Source organism: Microcaecilia unicolor, chromosome 1 (genome assembly GCF_901765095.1).
Source record: "Microcaecilia unicolor chromosome 1, aMicUni1.1, whole genome shotgun sequence".
NCBI classification, from domain to species: Eukaryota; Metazoa; Chordata; class Amphibia; order Gymnophiona; family Siphonopidae; genus Microcaecilia; species Microcaecilia unicolor.
In genome coordinates, this window is record NC_044031.1 from 765436582 (window position 1) to 765461498 (window position 24917).

General features: G+C 41.4%; 2 protein-coding genes and 4 non-coding genes across 6 annotated transcripts in view; 1 reads left to right on the forward strand and 5 right to left on the reverse strand.

Moving 5' to 3' along the window:
• Positions 1-3862: 3862 nt before the first annotated feature.
• Positions 3863-20085, reverse strand: RPL4 (ribosomal protein L4). The gene is made up of 10 exons (XM_030189791.1): positions 19979-20085; positions 13207-13378; positions 10677-10783; positions 10224-10362; positions 8324-8448; positions 6957-7086; positions 5653-5809; positions 5446-5529; positions 4913-5033; positions 3863-3969 (listed from the first exon to the last, which is right to left on the reverse strand). The coding sequence occupies exons 1-10, from the start codon at positions 19979-19981 to the stop codon at positions 3937-3939; spliced, it is 1071 nt and encodes a 356-aa protein (XP_030045651.1). The 5' UTR covers positions 19982-20085; the 3' UTR covers positions 3863-3936.
• On the reverse strand, positions 6865-6938 carry LOC115460851. Its single transcript, XR_003940624.1, has one exon. It is a non-coding gene; the product is annotated as a small nucleolar RNA SNORD18 (small nucleolar RNA).
• LOC115460850 lies at positions 10050-10120 on the reverse strand. Its single transcript, XR_003940623.1, has one exon. It is a non-coding gene; the product is annotated as a small nucleolar RNA SNORD18 (small nucleolar RNA).
• Positions 10431-10531, reverse strand: LOC115460852. Its single transcript, XR_003940625.1, has one exon. It is a non-coding gene; the product is annotated as a small nucleolar RNA SNORD16 (small nucleolar RNA).
• LOC115460849 lies at positions 10902-10971 on the reverse strand. The gene has a single exon (XR_003940622.1). It is a non-coding gene; the product is annotated as a small nucleolar RNA SNORD18 (small nucleolar RNA).
• A 398-nt stretch (positions 20086-20483) lies between the features above and the next one.
• Positions 20484-24917, forward strand: part of ZWILCH (zwilch kinetochore protein) — a 91090-nt gene continuing 86656 nt past the window's right edge. Inside the window, exon 1 of the mRNA XM_030189792.1 lies at positions 20484-20605. Coding sequence (XP_030045652.1) covers positions 20553-20605 — 53 coding nt within the window. The 5' untranslated portion in view covers positions 20484-20552. The remainder of the gene's footprint in view (positions 20606-24917) is intronic.

The following is a 24917-nucleotide window of genomic DNA, read 5'->3' on the forward strand; positions in this document are numbered from 1 at the left end:
TGCTACTCATGTGGAAAGGAGGGACATGTATCTAAATGGTGTAAGGAAACACAAAACACTCCCTCTAGCTCACCTAAGCCAATGGAACTAAAGAATTTTCAAACCAGGAAATGTATGAAGGACAAAGATAAACACAAGGGCTTTCTAATGGCAGAAAAATCTTTGACTATGGTAAATAATAATTCAAATGAAAGTACTTGGATTTTGGATTCGGGGAGTACATGCCATTTAACCAATTGTAAGAATTTCTTTCAGGAAATGTGTCCAGAGGAAGGTATTCTTAAAACTGCAAACGCAGGGACTGCTAAGATCCAAGCAAAAGGTATTGGATTCTTAAAATGCAAAGTGTCTAATGAAGTTAAAGAAATTCCTGTAAGTGATGTCTTGTATATTCCCCAAGCAGTTTGCAATATGCTTAGTGTATCTACATTAGATAAGAAGGGATTTGTGATTCATTTTGAAAACAGTAAGTGCACAATCTCTAAAAATGATGAAGTGTATGCTGAAGCTTTTATGCATAATGATGTTTATAAACTGAGCATTTCAGGTGAAGCCTCACATATGGCGCAAGTAAGGAAGAATGATGGTAAATGTAGTCTGGAAATCCGGCACCGCCGCCTGGGACATCGTGATTTTAAGGTGATCCAGGATCTTTACAGTAAGCAACTGGCCACCGGCATTCAGATAAGTGCAGATGCTGGTAAAATGGAGAAATGCATAGACTGTGTTACTCAAAAAGGTGTGAGACCCTCATTTCCTGCATACACAGGAAATAGGAGTAATAAAGTACTGGACTTAATACACAGTGACTTATGTGGACCGTTTAATATCCCATCATTGGGAAATAACAGATTTGTGCTAATATTCTTGGATGATTTCTCTAGATATTGTGTGGCCTATTTGCTGAAAGAGAAAAGTCAAGTCACAGACATGCTGAAGAAATACGTAGCCATGGTGAGAAATAAATTTGAAAGAAAACCAAAGGTTCTTCAGACCGACAATGGTGGTGAGTTCATTTCACAAAGCATGCGCACATTTCTAGAACAAGAAGGCATTCAACATATCACAACAGTAGCTTATACACCAGAGCAAAATTCTGTTGCAGAGAGAAAATTTAGGTCACTTGTGGAAATGACCAGATGTATGCTGTCAGATAGCAATCTCCCTAAAAGACTATGGGGGGAAGCCATTCTCACAGCAGTGTACCTACAAAACAGAATGCCAACTAAAGGCGCTGAGCGCACACCACATGAGACATGGCATGGTAGGAAGCCAAACCTGTCACACATAAGAACATTTGGAAGTACAGCATATGCTCATGTACCAAAGCAAAGAAGGCATAAGCTGGATTCCACAACAGAAAGGGGCATTTTAGTTGGCTATGCTCCAGGACACAAAGGATATAGAATTTTGAATCTGAAAACTGGCATTGTTGGCATAAGACATGTTACATATTTTGATGAAAACAAAAGGGTTGATAAAGGCTGGATTATCCCAGATGAGCCTTATCATCCAGAATATGAAACTAGAACCATAATAGACATGCCAGTGTATATAAATGCCATACCAAGGCAGATGTCTGAAAGCAACTCACCTGTATCTAACGAGGAACAGGCAGAGGAAGCAGACACAGAAAGGATCATTGAAGAAGACAGTACAGTTGGAGAAGGGGAATCAATTGGAGAAGGACTCTCAGATTTAGAGGATGCGGAAAGGTCAGACCAACCTGTAGTCAGACGCTCATCCAGGGAAAACAAAGGTGTTCCACCCCAAGACTGTCTTACCTAACAAAGTCAGCAGAAGCTCAAGAGCCCTTAACATGGGATGAGATTGAGAAAATGCCAGCAGAAGAAGCTGCTGAATGGCATAAAGCTGCACAAGAAGAAATTGATGCATTGGATAAAAATAATACTTGGATTCTTACAAAATTACCTCCTGGCAAGAAAGCTATAGGATGCAAATGGGTATTCAAGTTAAAAAGGAATGCACAAGGAAAAGTGGAAAGGTATAAAGCCAGATTAGTGGCAAAGGGATATCTTCAAAAATATGGAGAAGATTTTGATGAAGTGTTTGCACCTGTAGTGAAACACACGACAATCAGAACACTTCTGAGCATTGCAGTCTCAAAAGGCATGCAAGTCAAACACATTGATGTGAAAACAGCGTTTCTTCATGGAGATATAACTGAAGACTTGTACATGGAACAACCAACAGGTTTCATAAATACAAAACAAAGACAGCTAGTGTGTAAATTAAACAAAGGTCTTTATGGATTAAAGCAAAGTGCAAAATGTTGGAATGATAAATTGCATGAAATATTGACAAATTTAGGATTTAAGCAAGGTGAAGCAGATAAATGCTTGTACACTAGGTGCAGAAATGGACAATATGCATACATTTTAGCTTTTGTTGATGATCTGCTCATTGCAAGCGAAAGTGAGCAAGAGTACAAGGACATTGTAAAGTGTTTAAACCTCAATGTTGAGATAAAAGAACTTGGTAATGTGTCATACTATCTTGGTATAGAAATTGAGAAACAAAATGATGGTTCTTATCTTCTAAGCCAGAAGCAGAAAATAAATGAGCTTATTGAAAGTTTAGGTATGCAAGATGCCCAAGTTGTAAGCACTCCCATGATCACTGATTTTCTGAAGGATGAAACAGTAAGAGAACCTTTACCAGATAACATCCAATATAGATCAGCCATAGGTAAGCTTTTATATCTAGCTACCACATACAGGGCTGATATAGCAAATGCAGTAGGAATTTTGAGCAGAAGGGTCAGCTCACCTACCAAATCAGATTGGACTGCAGTTAAAAGGATGGTAAGGTATTTAAAGGGTACCATTGATTGTAAATTAAAGATTTCAGCCAATAGTAATCCAAAACTAATATGTTACTGTGATTCAGATTGGGCAGGGGATCATTCTGATTATAAATCCACAAGTGGATATGTGTTTATGTATGGAAATGTACAAATTTCATGGGCCAGTCATAAACAAAGTATTGTGAGTTTGTCTTCTACAGAAGCTGAATATGTGGCTGTATCGGAAGCGTGCAGAGAACTGATGTGGATTGAAAAACTTTTGCTGGATTTTGGAATAGCTGAAAAGAGACCAATCCAGATAATGGAAGATAATCAGAGCTGCATCCGACTGTCACAGAATGACAAGGTTCAGTCACGCACCAAGCACATCGCAACGAAATACCACAACGTGCGAGAGTTGGCGAAAGAAGGGGTCATCAGTCTACACTATTGTCACACCAGTGAGATGACAGCTGACATCATGACCAAACCGTTACCCAGAGAACATTTTGTGAATCTGCGTATAAAGCTTGGACTTTGTATGAATAAATAATTGCATGACAGTTATGCATGAGAAGGGGTTTGTTGGAATGTAATTGTATTTTACATGCATTGCCTGTCACCTATTATTTCTCTGTGATTACTCTGTGACCTCTGATGTGAATTACTTAGAGAGGTCACAGCTATGCAACTTCCTGTGGGGGTTAGATGCAACAGATGCAGCACATGGAGCACATGGAGCTCATGATCTCTCCTAACCTGAGAGGATCTATGGTGGTGTGAGCATCCATTACCATCTAAGCACATGGAAGGAGCTGATAATACAAATGTATAGTAATATGTATATATAAGCCTGTCTGATTATAATCTAACTACAAACTGTGAGTAAACAGATGTTTTGTTACTTCAACTTTAAAGTGACTCAGCAGTGAATTATTCAGGGGTGAATGAGAGAGAGATGAAGAAAGAAATTAACATTTCTAAAGCTGAAGCTGTGTGTACTAAAATCTGCTAATTATTTACTACAAATAATCCAACAAATTCAACATGACACCACACTTTTCACATACTTTTTATTAGTAATTTCACCGTACAGCCCTCTTAGAAGACAAAAAGATACTGCCTAAGACTTATTTGGTGGTCTTCTTTTCCTTGAGTTTCAGCTGTTAAAAAAAAAAAAAAAAAAAAAAAAGATTTTTTTTAAAAATTAAGTTTACATTAAGCCTATATTACCCCCTGCTATACTAGACCAATCTCTATGTACATAAGCTCAAAAACATTACAACTCACCAAGACCTTCCAAGGCTGCCATCCATCTACAGCAATGGTTCTCAAGCCCTGTCAATAGTTCAGGACTTCCACAATGAATATGAATGGATAAATCTGCAAGCAGACTTCTGCCATATATATTCATTATGGAAATCCTGAAAACATGACAAAACTGTATTTGAATTCAAAAAGCAAGGGACAAGTGTGGATGAAAACCTCTAGTCTACAGCTGTAACAGCCAAATCTTTCCAGTTATTTATTTTCACAAGTAACAGCCCTATGCCAGAACTGGATGACAGCACTTGTTACCCTACATGTTCCTGTTCACCATTTACTTGAAAAAGTACACTCAGTAGCTGCTTTAAGATGCACTCACTGCAAAAATCAATTGGAATTGAACACTCTCTCATCTAACAATTCTCCATGTTAAGACATTAATGAATAGATTTGTAGTATGGAATGTTGCTACTCTTTAGGATTCCAGAATCTTGCTATTCTCTTTGGGATTCTACATGGAATGATTCTACTATTTGAGTTTCTGCATGGAATCTTGTCACTCTTTAGTATTCCAGAATTCTTTGGGGTTCTACATGGAATGTTGCCACGATTTGGGTTTCTGCCAGGTACTTGTGACCTGGCTTGGCCACTGTTTGGAAAACAGGATACCGGGCTAGATGGACCATTGGTCTGACCCAGTATGGCTACTCTTATGTTCTTATGTACATACACTAGAAGCACTGTTTGTAGATATTTTTCGTATCAACTGAGGGTAATTCTGAACACTGGAACTAACTGGTAATGAATCCTGCATGAAGATGACAGCAGTGCTCTACTCACGTTCTGAGCCTGACGCAGGATGGCACGGCGGCGGACAGTCTTGGCATATGGGTTCAGTTTCAACATAACTCTCAAGTTCTTCAGTGGGTTCTTCTTCAGAACTCTGCGTTTTATCTTCTTGCTGTTTTTAATATAAGGGACACGTGTGTTTAAAATCAATGACCTCAACATAATATACTATGCCATACTCTGTATTAGAAAAATATTCAATTGCTTGTTTAATTTAGTCTTACTGTACGCTGCCTTGAGTGAATTCCTTCACAACAGTAGTTAAATAAATCCTAATAGAACAGTGCTTGAAATTTCCTGATTCCCAAATATATGTGTGTTACTTGAGAACTCAAACTGAAAAATACAATCTTCTAGCCACTGGAAATCTACCACAATGGCCTTTTGGTGCTACATGTGTTGTCACGTAAATGCTAAGCTTGAAAAACCTTCAGATGCTTGCCAACACTTTGTATTTCATAATCTCTTCACATAGCTCTAACTGCATGCCTTCAAATGCCATACGATGCCAGATTAACACTTACATTGGAGCACGCAAAGCTTTTTGGATCTCTTGACTCTTCAAGATTCTACTAAGGTCAGTGTTTGTCATCTTGTGCATAGGAAGGCTGGAATACAAAAATGAAGAATTTTCAGACGCGATTGACTCACAGCCGCAGTGCTGCAATGGGCAGACTGAAGTTACAGCTCTTCTGTGAATACTGCAATGGAATGGAAACCCAAGCCCTTACTTGTAGTTGGATTTCAGGGTGGCAGCTTTGCGCCAGGTGCCATACAAGTCATCCAGTTTGCGGAAAGCACTTTCTGTCCAAATACAGAAACGTCCAACATGCCCTCCTGGAGCCAATCTCAAGAGATTCAGTTTGTTTACATTAAGAAGAGTGATGCCTTAAAAAAAAAATCACAATATCAGTATGACCAAGTCTCTTCCTTTTTAAGGTGCATTTCTCAGACTGCATCTTTCATCCATCTATCTGCATCTTTCATCCATCTATTTGCATGTGTAAAATACATAGACACAGAGTACAGGGCAGCCAGCAGCTGGGTAATGGACACATGACAAGTAGGTGGTAGATGTTGACGAGCCCCACTGTGAAAGCTGGTGGCAGCTGTGGAAGGAGCTGCAAGACTAGAAAGCTACCACAATGCAGAAGCCTGGCTGGGAGCAGGCAGCATGCACCCTACTCCTCACAGATATTCACATTTCAATAAAGGATAGTAGGACTATGATCAATTATTCAAGAAAATACTAGCCAATTGCTGGGATCTACCTTGAGTTAGCACTCAAGAAAAAGATCTACGTGTCACTGTAGACAATACACTGAAATCTTATGTCCAGTGTTCGACAGTGGCCAAAAAAGCAAACAGGATGCTAGGAATTATTAGGAAAAGGAATGCAAAATAAGATTATAATGCCTCAATGTTCCATGGTGCAACCTCATCTTAAGTATTGCGTTCCATTCTGGTCACTGTCTCAAAAAAGAGATAGTGGAATTCAAAAGGTTCAGAGAAGAGTGACTAAAATGATGCAGGGGATGGAACTCCTCCCATATAAGGAAAGGCTAAAGAGGTTAGGGTTCTTCAGCTTGGAAATGGGAAAAAGTGAATTGATTTTTCAGTCTTTCAAAAAGTACACAGACCAGGGGACACTCAATGAACTTACATAAAAATACTTAAAAAACCCCCCAGGAAATATTTTTTCACTCAAAGAATAGTTGAGCTCTAGAACTTGTTTCTGGAGGATGTGGTAACAGTGGTTAGTGTATCTGGGTTTAAAAAAAAAAAAAAAAAAGGTTTGGACAAGGTCCAAGAGGAAAAGTCCATAGTCTGGCTGTTCTTATGTTATCAACTCACTCTAAACTCCATTCACATAGGAGCTCAGACCTAAATTATCAACCACACAACCCAACTGTTCTCCCTGTAAGAAAATTTAAACTACTGAAATGGTCAGAACTTCCAGTGAAAACATGAAATTCAGAAACAAACCAGATCAATGAAGTGGAATTTATCATCCCATTTACTGCAATAAGATTACCTGGTATATTTCTGAAAGCCTTGATGATACCATTGTCCTCATTGTATATGATGCATGGTCCCCTGCGCTGAATGCGACGACGGTTCCTCATTTTACCCTTACCAGCACGCATACGCTGAGAGGCATAGACCTGAAACAAACACACTGTGAAAGTCAATCAGAAACAGACCAAAAAAAAAAAAAACCAACCCAAAACAAAACGTTTAATTCATTGTACCAGACCAGTCCAGAATGAAATGGATTATGCTCTTCTATCAACAGAGGGAGACAGAACAGCTAGTGAACTCCTGTATAATATAAAGCATAGTGAAGCCCCAATCACTTCAGTTTATGTATAAACAAACTCCCTCAAAGATTACCCCAAGAGAGGGGATCCATACTCTAATATATGTCCCAACTGGGATACCAGGAAAAGGATAAAAAAAAGGGTATTTCTCTTTCCCTGGAGCACTCACAATCTAAGTTTGTACTTGAGGCAATGTGCTATTAACGTGGAGGCGCTAAGCACTTGTACGTTAAGTGTGCAAGACAACGCCAACATGACATCACCATAATAAAATGCAGGGACTGGCCCTACAAATTGCCACGTTAGATCTGGACTTTGTGTATGGTAAGATTCTGCATTACAGCACATTAAGCCCAGATTTTAACTCATTTCACTATAAGGGCCCCCAAGTGTTTATATAGCAAAATTAATTTACGTAAATTAGATTAGCTAAGACTCGTCCTGCTCAAGGTAATACTTTAACTTAGCACGTTTATTTAAAACACTAATATACCCCAGAGCTCAGGAGTAGCTTAGTGGTTTAGAGCACTAGTCTTGACATCCAGAGGTGGCTGGTTCAAATCCCACTGCTGCTCCTTGTGATCTTGGGCTAGTCACTCAACCCTCTATTAGTTACTGTGCAGTAACTCCAGCACACTAACTGAAGGGAGTGCTCCACTCATTCTCTGCCCAGTAACACCTAACCCAAAACTCCACTAATGCACAACTTACTGCTCGCTAGTTGAGTTTTTACTGGAAAGACAGGTTAATGCATTCTTTTAGTTGTGTGCTAAACCATGAGTTAACAGCTAACACAACTTAGTAAAAATCCCTTAATTCTATGTAAGCTTTGCAGAGAAAAATCTGAGTCTACTGAAACGGGCTATAATACACACCTTATTAAATATGTACTAAAGGAAATTCATACTGGACAAGAGTTAAGATTTATCATCATCTGATATACTGCCCACTGCAGAACATCTGAGCGGTATACCACAACTAAAGTATATACCAAACACAGTATAAAAAGATAATCAGCTATACGTCAGACAACAGGTTTGTCTGAAAAGACTTTTCACCAACAGCATTCAGTGCAAGTCACCTTTTTTATGTCATTCCATGCTTTCAGCTTCTTTAGAAGTAGCACTGCCTCCTTGGTCTTTTTGTAATTCTCTACTTTATCTTCAACCACTAGAGGAACTTCTGGGATCTCTTCAATGCGGTGACCTTGAAAACATGGGTAGGAAAACAATTATGTTATCTAATTATGTTCACAGCTACAAGCAAAAAAAAAAAAAAAAAAATCATATCATATACCAGAAAGCACAATGCCATGTGTCATTAGGGCAATTCTTTCTGTAGGAGAAAAAGGGTACAGTAACAAGTGTACCATACCACTGATAAATCACTTGCAGGGGCAGAGCTTCAGAAGAAAAACACAAAAATACACATCTTCAAAGTTTTATGGTTAGCACTTAATTTGGCTTGCTTTATGTATTTTTAACCACATTAAATTTTAGAGGAAGAGTTGAGAGGCAATGGATTCATGTTAAGTTGTACCACTTGCAGTTTCCACTATCCAAAGTTTCTCCCTGCCACACCGAGCCGATAGCCTGGCTCCAAATCTAAAGCTGAAATTTGTACATTACCTCTAAGGTGATTACAAAATGTAAGAATTGACATACTAGGTCAGATCGAAGATCCCATCAAACCCATTCATTTTGTCAACCTCTCCTCTCTCCGTATGCCCTTCTGGGGAAAAGTCCATACACCATAAGGGGGGGGGGGGGGGCTTAGGGAAAACGCTGCTTACCCCAGGAACGAGCAGCGTTTTCCCTAAGCCCCCCCCCCTTCTTATGGTGTATGGACTTTTCCCCAGAAGGGCATACGGAGAGAGTAGAGGTTGACAAAATGATGAGCCAACGCAGACATGTTGCTTGAATATTCCTTTGATCAAAGCACCAGGAAAAGGTCTTCCTCCTGGTGCTTTGATCAAAGAAATTTTCAAGCAACATCTTCGTATTGGCTCATCCTTTGGTCAACCTCTACTCTCTCCTGGTTTGTTTGGTATGGACTCCCCCCCCAGTAAATTGTCAAACTTTTATTTTTAAACCCAGCTATGTTAAGAGCTATTCCCTTGGTAAAAAATTCCAGAACTTGATTATGCTTTTGTGTGAAAAAAAAAATCATTTTTCTTCAATTTGTTTTAAAATGTACTACTTAGTTAATTGAATGTCCCCTAACCTCTGTACTTTAGGACAGCGTAAACCCCCAATTCATATTTCCCTGTTCCAATCCGCTCAGAATTTTATAGACCTTAACATATCTCACCAAAGCAGAAACAGCCCTAGACTCTTTTACTTCTGCTAAGAGGGCCATTCCAGCTCCTTTTCCATTTTGGTCATCTCTCACACAATGCTCAAGGTGCGATTGCATCATGGAGCTACAGAGACATTATGACAGTATTAGGACAAGAAACAATAAAATGAGACTAACATTCTACTTGTTTTCTTGGCTGCCACTACACCCCCAAAGGATTTCAACATTGTCCACAATTGACACTTAAATCTCTTTCCTGAGTGTTGACTCCTAATATTGAACCTAGCCCTATGAAGCTATAATTTCCATTTGTCCATATTAAATTTAATCTCTTATTTGGATGCCCATTCTCCTAGTCTTGAAAAGAAATTACAAGCTCTTGTCATTCAAGAACTTTAAATAATTTTATCTAAAAGTCAGAAACGGGAACAAGCGAAAATCAAAACTTATGTTGGTCCCAGTATTGTACCAATAACTCATGCTTTAATGTAGAATTCATTTATTCCAGAGAGATCAGAACTTCCACTGAAATCATGTGTCTCATAAACACGGACCAATGAAGTGGAAATCATCATTTTTAGAAAGAATCCTTAGAAATACACTAAAGAATTCTCCACTAGCATGGTAGGTTTTTGGAAGTAGAAGAGCTGTGAACATGCCATATTTATATGTCAAGTGCTTACCCTTAGACATAACCAGTGCTGGAAGAGCTGACGCTGCCAGGGCAGAGCAAATGGCGTAACGCTTCTGGGTTGTGTTCACACGGCGGTGCCAGCGCCTCCACGTTTTGGTTGGGGCAAACATGCGACCTCCACGACACATCTAGATTTTTTTCCAATTAAGAAACTAACACATTCTGAATGAGGTTTTGCCTTTTTTTTTTTAATTGTTGCTCAGATAATACATTTTCGTCAATCATCTGCACTGGCATAAAGACAGCAGGCAACTGTCACCATGTACAGAGTAAGACGCAAATTACAACATCACAGCAAGTAAAATTCATTAAAAAAAAAAATTAGTACTGGAGTGTTCAAAAGCACATTAATGTTCAACAACTTGCAGAATGTCTTCTTCATTACTGAGAAAGAGTCATTATCACAAAAGGCACCTTACATTAGTCATAGAGCAAAGGATACATTTCCAAAAGCACCTTGGCCAGAGCGATGAGTACCACCACCACGCACTCGGGGAATACGAGCAACAGCACGCCCGGTGCCCCAGGATTCAGCACTGGTTTGGTGTCCTGGGGAGGGGGGGGGGGGGGGGGGGGGGGGGGGGGGAGAGAAAAAAAAGGTTTCAAATGGTAATTGTGCAAGTTCAAAAGGACAGAAAACCCATACCTTACACACTAATGAAAAGCAAAGATCAGAACTTCCACAGAAATCATGCGTTTCAGAAACACGGACCATGAAGTGGAAATCATCATGTCTGCACAAAGGTGCACATTAACAGCAGAACCTGACAATCTTACTGGTTAGGGCATGGCCAACATTTTGGCCTTCTTGCTTCAACATGTCTCCATGAAATTGTTTGGCACAATGCAAATATTAAATTACTAGTAATAAATTAGCAACAGATAATGTCAACATAGCCTGATATGAGCAGTGTTCTTCTGGTCATATGTGCAAACAAAACAAACAAGATAGTCCAATAAAGTTCTTGCCTTAATAGATATTTTGACAAGTGAGAAAGGATAAGTGGCTAGAATGATCATTCAGAAGATGACAAAGCAGTAGAATTTTCTAATGTGATAAACCCAGATCATTTTCTGTCCTGTCAGGTGTGTGGGAAGTATTTTCTCATCTTAAACTTTGAAGTTACCTCTTGGTATTTTGATAGAAAGTCACTAAGTACCCAGGTTCTGCAAAATGCTCCCCTGTAAGAGGTGTCATCTTTTGTTTGATTTGTGGCGTTTGATGTGGTGCCTGAGAGTTCATGGATAAATGTCTTACGTGATGACTTTCTTTTCTTTAGCCAGCAACAGTTCTGAACCAGGTGTTATTCCTTCCTATCAGGAGGTGGAGAAAATTAATTCTGTCAATGACATCAGCAGCATAAGAACAGGTAGACAAAAGCAGGCCCATCTGACTGCCCCAGTCTACCTTGGCCCAGGGCTCCAGCATCTCTGCTGTCCCCAGCTCTCTGGGTGTGCCTACAGGGAAATTCCCTACTTGGTACTTTACAATAGCATTAGCCCCTGACAAAGGGCATGAAGCTAGCCAGGCCATTTTTTGTGTGTGTGGTATATGTGCTGCCAAACAAGCACTTTTGGAAACCCTGGGAGCTGCAGGGGGAGCCTGTGCAGAGTACACCCAAACAGGGTGAACAGACAAGAGGGGTGAGGGGATGGGGATCTGCACCCCTTGGGCCAGGCCCCACAGGACCGAGCCAAACCTCACACAATGGCTCCAAAAAGAGTGACTAAGGACTGTGGGACCCTAACTCTGAGCTCAACCAGGTATGGTCCTGAGACTGACCTGAGAATGGCCATTAGGCTTGGTCATGCTGTGTGTGCCTGTAGCCAGAGCATGGAGCTACACCAGGGACAGGAGCACAGTCAGCACAACCTACCATCTGCTGAAGGTAGAGAAAAATACTGGGATTGTTCCAGGGAGCACCTCTGCTTATGCTGGTGATGTCGCTGGCAAGATTCAGTTTTGCTGGTCGGCAGGGATGACATCTTATTTTTAGCATCTATTCTGTCTTTTCAAAGCATGTTCTGCACCAAATATACAGAACATTTAAGGAAGAGCATGTGTATATAATGCTGCACACATCTAGTTGTGTTACAGAAATTAGTAATCATACTAAAACAAAACCTGAAGCTTAATGGATATTGTTGAAGCCACAATGATTCTTTTACCAAATCCATATAGCCATAGTCAGTAATTTTATGAACCAATTTGGTGTTTAGACTTATTCCTCACCTTTCCCTGAGCTCAAAGCAAGTTCTATCTTTGCTCAAATTGGCTTACTATTTAGCTGGAGCTGTACATGGAAGGTAAACCGACTTGTCCAAGAACACAGAGCATCAGTGGGAGAAGCAGATTTGAACCCTGGCTTCTGACCTGCTTTTCTAACCACTGAGCTATTATGTCTCTGCTCAGGATGCTTATGTTGTGAATGGTGCAACGTAAGTATCTACAGAAATAACATAAGTGCCTGTATGAAATTCCTCCCCAAATGCTCCTATACAAAGATACACCTTGTGAAAGGCAGGCTAGCTTTTTCTCTTAAGCTTGCACCACCATGCCCAGGTATACCAATTAGGGCTGCACCAAATATTTATATTTGATTTGGCCCTGAATAGTGCCCCAAATATTAAATTTTAATTGGCCAAATAGTGATTTGAATACAAATAATTCAGGGCTCTGTGCTAAATCCTACCAAAATAAACACTTGATCTCCGATGTGACATTGCTTCTTTTATGATTTGTGTTAAAGCTCAATGCCCATTATTCTTAGTCGGCCAAATATTTTTCATATATAGTAAAATATGCTATTCGGTACTTCTGTTAATATATACCCAGAGGTAATTTTATAAGCACTTAGATGCACAACACTTACGTTACCCTAACTACTTATCCATTTCTAGTAATTAATAAAAACTAAAGTCAAGGTTTCAGAATGAAAACAAGAATAAGTTATGTGTATGTACTACCTCACCTGCTAGTTCACTCACAGCATAGGGCTGCCTGTTATTCTTGCGTAAATTTGTGTGAACAAAATTTACGATATCTGGGCGAATAGGAGCCTTGAAGACAGCTGGGAGAGTAACATTTTTGCCCGATGCCTCCCCCTTTTCAGAGTATACCGATATTAAAGGACGTGCACAAGCCTGAAATGAAAAAGGATGACAGTAAATGCAGACTTAGTTATGCAACATAATCCAGATAATATATCAGGCGACAGGTTTGACCTATTCTTCACCACCTCATCAATAGGAACATAGGCATGTGTGGCTGTAAGGGAAGCTTGTTTTGAACTGGTGTCAGTCTTTTCACATTGTAATGCAAGCTATCTAGGTCTATTTTAGTTTGTCCTAAAACCCCTACTATAAAGGCTACAAAGAGCCTAGAAAATGGCCAACTTGGTTGCCAGTTGTCACCTTTGTTGTCTGCCTTACACAAGTTTTCCTTGGGGGGGGGGGGGGGGGGGGGGGGGGGGAAGGGAATGGGACTTACATACCACCTTTCTGTGGGTTTTCCAACTACATTCAAAGCGGTTTACATATTATATACAGGTACTTATTTGTACCTGGAACAATGGAGGATTAAGTGACTTGCCCAGAGTCACAAGGATCTGCAGTGGGAATCAAACCCAGTTCCCCAGGATCAGAGTCCGCTGCACTAACCAAAGGGATATACAGAACCTGGACTTCTTAGAGAAAGACAGCAGCACATTCTTAGCTGGTTTCATAGAATATAACTATATTCTACACCACTAGCACCTTCCAGAACACTCTTCCTTTGGAACCAAAAGCAATATCAAACTATGTACAATTCTACCAGGCTGTGGCTGCCTTAATTTTCCATATAATAAATTACAGTATTTTGGTAAAGTATAGATTTTTTTTTGAATTGATGAATATATGAAACAATTCCATGCCAATCGGTATAACTTTGGTAATAAGCATTTCAAACCTGTACTAATACAGCTAAACAGCTATCATCAACATTTTTTCTTTTGTATTCCCCCATCCCCCCTTTCCGTATTAATATATTGATTAACTTTGGCATATATATGCAAATGTGCTGTACATAACTATTGTCAAGAAACCTATATTTTAACTTTGAAATGTATCAAGTAGCAACCTGGGCATTACTCAACAAAAAGTTTTTGAAAAATAAAATGTAGACTGCTGACAACATTCTGTGGTCTTGGTTATGTATTTCATTGCTCTATTCATGTAATTTCTTCCCCGCCCTATACTGTAATTCTGCCAATCAACAATGTATCATCCACTAAGCAGGAGAATCACATCGCATCCGTGTGGTGCCACTATCTCTGTCCCTACTACTACTTAGCATTTCTATAGCGCTGCCAGGGTTACGCAGCGCTGTACAAGTTTAGACATGGGGAAGGACAGTCCCTGCTCAAAAGAGCTTACAATCTAACGGTAACAAGCTATGTAGCCAGTGTAGGTATCAGGAAAGGGGAAGGTGGTTAGGCGCCAAAAGCAAGGGAGAAGAGATGGGCCTTGAGTAAGGACTTGAAAATGGGCAGGGAGGGCGCACGGCGTATGGGCTCAGGAAGTCTGTTCCACCCCCAGAAGCTTCCCTCCCCCCTATACTGTGCCTACCCTCTCATCCCCCCCCCCCCTAAGGTATCTTCCAGAGATAACCGACCTATACCCTATGCCCACCTCCTTCAAAATCAAAGGGAATTTAGTACTGGTATAGATTTTATATATAGCATTTTAACATAAAATGTAAACCACACTGCTCTATTCAAAGACAGTAGGTTGTGTAATAAATTTTGTAAATCAAACACCATTTCCTTTAAAGATTATCAAGCCCAAGAACAGAGTGACTACTACATATTTAAGGGTTCAGACTTAATTCTGGGTGAATCTCTTCATAAAGGCGGTTAATAAATCCCAATAAATAAAAATTCTGGCTCAATCCTCAAATGACCAGCCCCCTCCTCCCGCACTGGCAAAAAGGTATCACCCCTGGCTTGAACATCAATATTGTAATACTTCACAAGAAGGAGTGGAGAGAGAGTTGTGTCATCACTTTGCAAATATCCTCTGGGCTGATTCCCAAGCCTCCATAGAGGCTGCCTGTGCTCTGGAAGCATGAATGCAAGGATCTCCTCCTAGGCAAGCACATAGGTAACTAAAATCACTTCATTAGTCCAACAGCCATGACAGTTTCATGGCTGCGGGTACTTTGCACGGCCCACAAAAAAAGCACCAATAGCCCGTCTGACAACAAAATGGATTCATTATCTCCAGTATCACAGAGAGGGCCACCATCCTTAGGAGCTGACCAATCAGAGGACATGGGGAAGATGTACAGATTTCCCATCCTTGGCCAAGGTTGGAGCAGGGTATTGATTCGTGCTGAGCCCCAGTCTTTTCTGCAGCAGAAGACACTTCATTTCAGATTTCGGTTTCAGCTGAAATACCAAGTGACAACTCTTGCTCCGGGATACATGACAGACTTGATCAACCTACCAACTAGAAACACATCCGAATCAACATAAACGTACCTAAATCTGCACTACCCAAGCTGCAAACTTACACGTCCAGTTTTTCCTACAAAAGCACAAAATTGTGGGACACATTGAAAACTACGAACGACCACTTAACTTCCGGAAAACACTAAAAACCTGTTTAAAAAGGCATACCCTACCGATCCAACATAAATGCCTGATCTCTGCAACACAACAAAACTAAAGAACGTAATGGACATTACACAACTCTTCCCTTGTACGATTCCCTAGTGTGGCTGTGCCACATGAACTTTATCTTACCACATCACTTTGTATTTGTTTACACCGGAGTCTGTAACTCCTCTCCAGTAGTATGTAAGCCACATTCAGCCTACAAATAGGTGGGAAAACGTGGGATATAAATGTAAAATAAATTCTCACTCCCCTAGATCCTAGGCATGCCTCCTGAGAAAACCCACTTGCACGTTGTGAGACTCTGGTACCCCACTTTGCAGGAACAAACATGAGAGCTCCCGAACTTCCTAGTTATAAGGGCTGTATACAAATGGAATACGACGGAAAAAATGGAAAGCAGGAAACATGCAGTTTCTTCTAAACCACAACAAAAACCCCACAATTCAAGGGCATAAAATCCCATGTGCCAAGTGCAATTTTTAAGTGTCAAGAATAGAGAGGTGTGCTAGCCGTGTTAGTCCACTTTTAAAGGTAATCAATACAAATAAAACATGGAAAATAAAATATGATACCTTTTTTATTGGACATAACTTAATACCTTTCTTGATTAGCTTTCAAAGATTGCCCTTCGTCAGATCGGAGCAATCTGGCACCTGGGATTTGTCAAGCCCTGTCCCTGCCATAAAGGCAATCAAGGGACAGAAATATCCAGAGTACCTCCTGGGACAGAGAAATATCCAGAGTACCTGAATGTAACTCACCCTGAGCTACTACTGAAAAAGGTGTGAGCAAAATATAAAAAAAAAAAAGATGAACTGGGACAAATTAGTGCAGGGACAATTTAAAAGTGTACTGATCAACTCCAGATCTCAGGGAAAAGGAAAGTTCCTCTGCAGAGGTTAATGCTGTCAATAAGGCTAAAGTTACCCCCTCCAGACCAGAGGTCCCAGGGCAGAAAAACTGCCAACAAATCCCCTTAATACCTGTTATTTTATTTATTAAAATGTATCTACTGCCTTTTTGAAATAATTCACTCAAGGCACTGTACTGTAAGAATAAATCAATATAAGCAATAGACAATTTATTTTTTGGGTACCCTGTAAGGAAGAATGGCAAGCAGCAGGAAGGGTGAACAGAGGTTGGGGAGCAATGTGTCACCACCAGGTGTACCCCATCCCCCCAAAAAAGTAGGCACCAATTAGCTTAAATACCCTGAAGCTTCACTGAACCCAGAAACACAGGACAGGAACTGTAGTAGCAGAGAAGGGATGGAGCTTGCCAGAGTCCGTTCACCCTCTGCTGGAGATAGAGAACATTACCTGGCCAAGGAGCTTATCCCCTATAACACATAGTTCAGTTTAGTGCTATCTCCAGATGTTGGTAGACATCATGGCCCACAAGTCTCTGGATTCATCTGCTGCTCAGAAGGAAATAATGACTTGGAAAACTTCACCCCACCATCGGGGCTATCCAGTTGTACAAGACATAGTGCCACTGTGTATGTCTAGTAGCACTATACAAATGGTAAGTACTGGAAGTAGTAATATAAAAAAAAAAATAAAGCTTGCTATTGCCTAACTAAATCCTGATCTTGTTAGGTTTAGTCACACCCAAGACAAAAACCAGAATCTGTATAAATCACACTATCACAGCCCTCTCCCCCCTCCCAAAAAGAAATTAGAAAGTGATGGGCTGTGGAGCATAACTAACCCCCCCCCCCCCCCCCGTTTATTAAATTTTAGCTCAAGTTATTTGCAGCAGGGCCCATTTTATTCCTATGGGCCCTGCTGCAGATAACTTGAGGTAAGCTTTAGAAGCCAACTCCCCCCCCCTAAAAAAAAAGGATATGAATGAGCACGCAGGTACCCACGGCCTCCTGAAATAAGAACTCTTCTCCCCATCCAAATATGCACTACTTGGTCACCTTTGGCATAAGAATGTAAAATATTGACTGAATTTAGCCAGGGTTTTTTTTTTGAGGGGGTACTGAGTACCGGCACCTTTTCCATTGTCTGCAAAAATTGACCCACGGTCCCCAAGTTTTAATGAAAGAGCTTATTTATTGCATTTGTATCCCACATTTTCCCACCTCTTTGCAGGCTCAATGCGGCTTACAATACATCATGGATAGTGGAAATGAGAAGAGAACAGGCACTTGGTGTTACAGAAGGATTTTGGGTTACATGCTCAGGCTCTACACACCAATTCTATCTTGTCATAGATTCTCTGACTGGCTTCATGTGGGGCCTAGCTATTTTATTTATTGCATTTGTATCCCACATTTTCCCACCTTTTTGTGGGTTCAGTGTGGCTTACAATACGTTATGAAAGCTGGAAATACAGTTTATTACAACTCAGTTATGGATTACATTATGAGGAGTTATGCGAGACAAAGTCAAGTATCATCAAGGAATATAACAATGGAAAAGATCATTGAAACATTGGAAAAGAACCAGCGGGAAACTAAAAGGGGCGATACATTGGGAAGGAACCAGCGGGGAAACTAAAAGGGGCGATACATTGGGAAGGAACCAGCGGGGAAACTAAAAGGGGCGATACATTGGGAAGGAACCAGCGGGGAAACTAAAAGGGGCGATACATTGGAAGGAACCAGCGGGGAAACTAAAAGGGGCGATACATTGGAAGGAACCTGCGGGAAACTAAAAGGGGCGATACATTGGAAGGAACCAGCGGGGAAACTAAAAGGGGCGATACATTGGAAGGAACCAGCGGGAAACTAAAAGGGGTGATACATTGGAAGGAACCAGCGGGGAAACTAAAAGGGGCGATACATTGGGAAGGAACCAGCGGGGAAACTAAAAGGGGCGATACATTGGGAAGGAACCAGCGGGGAAACTAAAAGGGGCGATACATTGGGAAGGAACCAGCGGGGAAACTAAAAGGGGCGATACATTGGGAAGGAACCAGCGGGAAACTAAAAGGGGCGATACATTGGAAAGGAACCAGCGGGAAACTAAAAGGGGTGATACATTGGAAAGGAACCAGCGGGAAACTAAAAGGGGTGATACCTTGGAAAGGAACCAGCGGGAAACTAAAAGGGGCGATACATTGGGAAGGAACCAGCGGGGAAACTAAAAGGGGCGATACATTGGGAAGGAACCAGCGGGAAACTAAAAGGGGTGATACCTTGGAAAGGAACCAGCGGGAAACTAAAAGGGGTGATACCTTGGAAAGGAACCAGCGGGGAAACTAAAAGGGGCGATACATTGGGAAGGAACCAGCGGGGAAACTAAAAGGGGTGATACCTTGGAAAGGAACCAGCGGGAAACTAAAAGGGGTGATACCTTGGAAAGGAACCAGCGGGAAACTAAGAGGGGCGATACATTGGAAGGAACCAGCGGGAAACTAAAAGGGGCAGTATATAATGACAGGAAAGCATTTGGTATACATTTTCTGTGAGTAGAGAGAGGTACGAGCGTGGTGAGATTACGGGGGGGGGGGGGGGGGGGGGGGATGAGAAATTCAGAGTGGCTGTAATGAAGCACTGTTGAACAGTGAGTGTGGGCTTTGTGTGTTTTGGTTCTTTTCGTAAATTTTCTCAAAAAGATGGGTCTTGAGTAGTTTGCGGAAGGTGGTTTTGCTCGTAGATCGTATTGTGGGACGAGCCCCTCGGTGATCACCCCACCCCTGAAGGGTGGCCTAGCATTTGAGTACCTACACCTTTTGCTAGGAACCCCCCCCCCCCGAACTGAATTTAGCCCAAACACTAGAGACTCCCTCTGTAGCGCCCACCGAAGTCACACATACGCCGGGTCCACTTATTAAGAACAAAAAACAGGCAACTGAAAAGTTTATTATTATTTTTTTTTTACAGCCATAATAAAGCACATTCCAAGCCTTTAAACTACTCTGAAAGCAGCAGCAGTCGACGCGCCCCTCCCCCACCCCCTAAGACACGCTGCAGCCACAGCGCTAAAATGGCTCCGGCAGGGCCAAGGCTCCGGCCGCCACATTTCGCCTTCATTCCTTCACCCACGCTCGTAGGTCCTCACTACACCACTCCTAACGGCTCCCTTTCCCCCCCTTCTCCCTCGGCTACGCCGCCCCGGCCCCACCGCCTCACCATGGCTGGCAGGAGTCCCCTCGGCTCGCCGAGCTCCACGCGCTCCTCTCTGTCGACGGCGGCCACGGAAGGAAAAAGGAAGCGCGCACTACTCCCCGGGAACTATATATGTCTCCAGGAGCCCTCACACCTGGCTCACAAAACCAGAACAGTCCCGGACGAAAGCGCTGCGGAAAAATTCTCCAGCCGGGTCTCCGAGGATTTCTGCCTGCAAAAGTCTTCTTCCAGCCTTCTTTTGCTGATCTATCTGGGCCAGAAGCGAGGCACTACTTTTACCGCGGAGGAACACGTAACAGGAAGGACTCATCGAAAATATTCATCGCTTTTGACTAATCGATATTATTTTTCACGGACGCGAAAACTTGTTTAATAAACATTTAGAGCTACTACTTTATCACAGTGTTTCAAATTATTATATTTTAGAAAAAAAAAAAAATATATATATATCTCCGGAAGTGACGCGCCGAGCCCGCGCGATTCGGTTGTGTTGTGACATTAGAGGGCGGAAGTTTGTTCAACAAATGGTCTTTTTTCCCCCCTTAGTTTAGACGAATGATGAGATAACACTACAAATATGTGGAAAAGCCGACATCAGGCAGCTGTGGAGTGGCACACATTTTTGCAAAGGTACGTTAGGTTGTAGGTTATATATTTTTTTGAAGCTTTATAAAGAAAATGTGTGTTATTTTAGAAGGTTTTGGGTATTTCCCATGTCATAAATCTTAGCTTGAAAAATTAGATCATAATTTTTCCTTCTTGATCTCAGAGTAAAATGAAGTAAAAGAGATTTTTGTATGCTGTCAAAAGGTGAGGATCCCATTCAGACGGTTTCCATACGTCCTGCTTTCAGACATGTTCTCCAGTTTATTGAATATGCCTGTGGCCAATTTATCTGCGCTACTTAATTGGGTAATGAGCTAATTAGGGATGATAATTGGCTGATAAATATCACTTACTGGCAATAATTGGAATTTATGTGCCTTTCTTTTTAAGCATATTTTTAAAAGAAATGCTAGCTGAAAAGGGGGTGTGGCCATGGGAGTAGTGTGGGCATGTCAGGGGTGTCAATCACATTTGCGCATGTTGTTTTAGAATTCAGGGGAATGCACGTACATTTAGGTGCAGGCATTTACACCACATTTTCAGTGGTGTAAATGTCTGTGTCTAGATATGCCCGTTCCAACGCACGTTATTCCAACACGCCTGAATTTTGGATGCCATATACAGAATGTAGCCCATAATGAGCGAAACCATCTCTGGCTTATTAGTCACTCTGGACACTTGAGAGTGCTAAAGAGAGAAATACATTCATGATCTCCTTTCTGTTTTCCTGCTATTTGAATCTGTCAAAGGGTGCATCACAACTTTAAGCATATGTCATGCAAAGAAGTACACGTATCTCAAAAGCCAGCTGAAGTTGTCATTAAAAAAAACAACAATGAAATCACTAACTACCGTCCAGTAGCATCCATCCCATTGTCAGTCAAACTGATGGAAAGCATGGTAACCAAACAACTGACAGATTACATAAACAAATTCTCAATACTACATGAATCACAGTCAGAACGCATTGCCTTCAAAATCTGCACTACGGTTCACAAAAATATCTACAGCGAAGCCCCGGGATACATGACAGACCTGATCAACCTACCAACTAGAAAGACATCCGGATCAACACGAACGTACCTAAATCTGCACTACCCAAGCTCCAAAAGAACTCAAATACAAATCTACGTATGCATCTAATTTCTCCTACATAGGCACACAACTGTGGAACGCATTACCAAAAGCCTTGAAAACTACGTACGACCACCTAAACTTCCGGAAATCACTAAAAACCTGTTTAAAAAGGCATACCCTACAAACACAACATAAATGCCGATTTCTACAACATACTAATACTAAAATAAGTAAAGGACATAACACAACACTTCCGTTGTATGCTTCCCTAATGTGGCTATGCCACATGAACTGTATCTTGCCACAATCATAAGTACATAAGTAATACCACACTGGGAAAAGACCAAGGGTCCATCGAGCCCAGCATCCTGTCCAAGACAGCGGCCAATCCAGGCCAAGGGCACCTGACAAGCTTCCCAAACGTACAAACATTCTATACATGTTATTCCCGGAATTGTGGATTTTTCCCAAGTCCATTTAGTAGCGGTTTATGGACTTGTCCTTTAGGAAACCATCTAACCCCCTTTTAAACTCTGTCAAGCTAACCGCCTTTTAAACTTTGTATTTGTTTACACCGGAGTCTGCAAACGCCACTCCGGTACTATGTAAGCCACATTGAGCCTACAAATAGGTGGGAAAATGTGGGATACAAATGTAACAAATAAATAAAATACTGATAGGAACTGCTGCACAGTAGGCTCTATCGTTCTCTCTATCTCCACCTACTGGTAGATATGCATAACCCACAAGTTCTGGATTGATCTGTTGGGATGGTAAAATGACAGATGATATAGGTCAGGGTGGGAGTGGCCTCTCAAGTCAGTTGTTAGTCACCTTTGAGATGTTTGAAGGTGCCCATGTCCTTCTAAAGTGTGGGATAGGTTTTTGGTCTGTTGATGTGTGGGTCATTCCATGCCAAGTGGTCTAAAATTAAAAAAAGTTCCCACCATCATGTTTTCCAATTTTGTTCAAATTTTATCTGTTGTGCGAGTCAGGTGTTAAACGAAGTTTCCCAAAATTTGAGTAACTGCAATAGTTGCAGATCTAGACCCCCTTTTCTGAAAGGTTGTCAGTCCATGAGCGCGCAACATTTACCAAAATGCCATTTTTGTGGTCTAATAAAATCCGAACACATTTATAAGAATGGCTAAAAAATTCAAATCCTGTACAGTTTTTGATGCTAATTCCGATGAAATACATTTTAACATTATGGATGCAAAATCCAGTCAAACAAGTTGACTAAGTGTGCATCAAAATTGGTCGCGACTCATCGGAACATATTTGGACAAATATTCAGACTGCAACAACTTCCATGCAAACAAAGATACGGACTTGAAATTTTGAACAAGCATTATGCTTGTGCTGGACATAATACTGCCAGATTTGCAACTAACCAGCACCTATAACTGCCCTGCAGGATCTCTTCAAAGTTGTACCAAAGTTCAAAGACAATTATTAAAAAAGAGTCTGCCTGAATCAGCTTGTGAACAGTATCATCTGAAAGAGAAAATTGTGTTCTACAACACTGATATGTTTAGTGAGGTAAGATTTCTCTTGACTAAATGCACGCTGGCTTTGTCTCATAGCACATAAGCACCGCCATACTGGGAAAAGACCAAGGGTCCATCAAGCCCAGCATCCCGTCTCCGACAGCGGCCAATCCAGGCTTGAAGAACCCGGCAAACACCCCCCCCCCAAAAAAAAATAATATATATAATAATCCAATATAATAAAACGCACCTCCAACATTCTGAAGCTTACTGCATGGCTGAGGCATTCCTGCTCTCTGTATCCATCTCCTGAATTGACATCACGTACTTCCGGGTTCGGCACAAGCAGAAGTGACCAACCACACGAGGTTTCTCGGCTTCAGAATGTTGGAGGTGCATTCTATTAAATAGGATTGGTCAGTTCCTTGAAGCACAGCCAGAGCTCAGCATCCTGCACAGTAACACTCAGACACCAGAGGGAGGGAGGGAGGGGGGGGCCTAACACCTGAGAGGGGCGGGTATCTCTGTCACACACACACACACACACACACACACTCTCTCTCTCACAGTTAATGTCTTTCTCTCTCTCACTCTCACACACTGTCTCTCACACACTCTATGTCTCACACTGTATCACATTCACTCTATGTGTCACACAGTCATTCACACACTCTCTTGGTCTCATACACTCAATCTCACAGGGAGTCTGTGTCTCACACACACTCTCTCTCTCGCACTCACTGTATCTGTGTGAAACACACTCTCTTTCTCTCACACTGTGTCTCGCATATGCACTTGCACATACTCTCATTCTCACAGACACACTCGCACCCAGACTCACTCACTCTCTCTCTCTCACACACACACACACTCGCACATTCACTCTCTCTCTCTCACACACAGTCATTCTCTCAAACATACACACTCCGAGGAAAACCTTGCTAGCACCCGTTTAATTTGTGTCAGAAATGGGCCTTTTTTACTAGTTTTTTAATAATGTTAAATGGACTTTTCCTTCAGGAATCTGTCCAAACCCCCCTTAAACTCTGTAAGGCCAGCTGCTGTCACTACGTTCTCCAGCAACGAGTTCCAGAGTCCAACTACACGCTGTCCTTGATTTCATCAAGAAATTTTATCTCTCTGGCGTGTACCGATGTTACATTAACCCAGTCTATATCCGGATAATTGAAATTACCCATTATTATTACATTGCCCATTTTATTTGCTTCCCTAATTTCCTTTGACATTGCTGCGTCCGTTCTGTCGTTCTGGCCAGGCGGACGGTAGTACTCTCCTATCACCATTATTCCATTCTTATGTATATGCTCTATAATTTTGTTCTTTATAATAGTCTCTACCATTTTGCCCGGCACTGACATCAGGCGCACTGGTCTATAATTTCCTGGATCACCTCTAGAACCCTTTAAAAAAATTTGCGGTACGTTGGCCACCCTCCAATCATCCGGTACCATGCTTGATTTTTAAAGATAAATTATATATTATGAACAACAGTTCTGCAAGTTCATTTTTCCATTCTGTCAGTACTCTGGGATTATATACCATCTGGTCCTGGTGATTTGCTACTCTTCAATGTGTCAAATTGCCCCACTACATCTTCCAGGTTTATAGAGATTTGATTCAGTTTCTCTGAATTGTCAGCATTAATACTATTTTTGGCATTGGTATGTCTCCCACATCGTCCTCGGTGAAGACCGAAGCAAAGAATTAATCTAATCTCTCCACTTTGGCCTTGTCGTTCCTGAGTGCCC

Bases quoted from the DNA above. Each gene is read 5' to 3' on its own strand.
- RPL4 (XM_030189791.1), bottom strand. The intron at 10,784-13,206 runs GTGAGGTAGTAC...CCCCCTCCCCAG, and splicing joins TGCTGTGAGTGAACTAGCAG to GACACCAAACCAGTGCTGAA. The intron at 8,449-10,223 runs GTAAGCACTTGA...CATGTTTTCAAG, and splicing joins AGCACTGGTTATGTCTAAGG to GTCACCGCATTGAAGAGATC.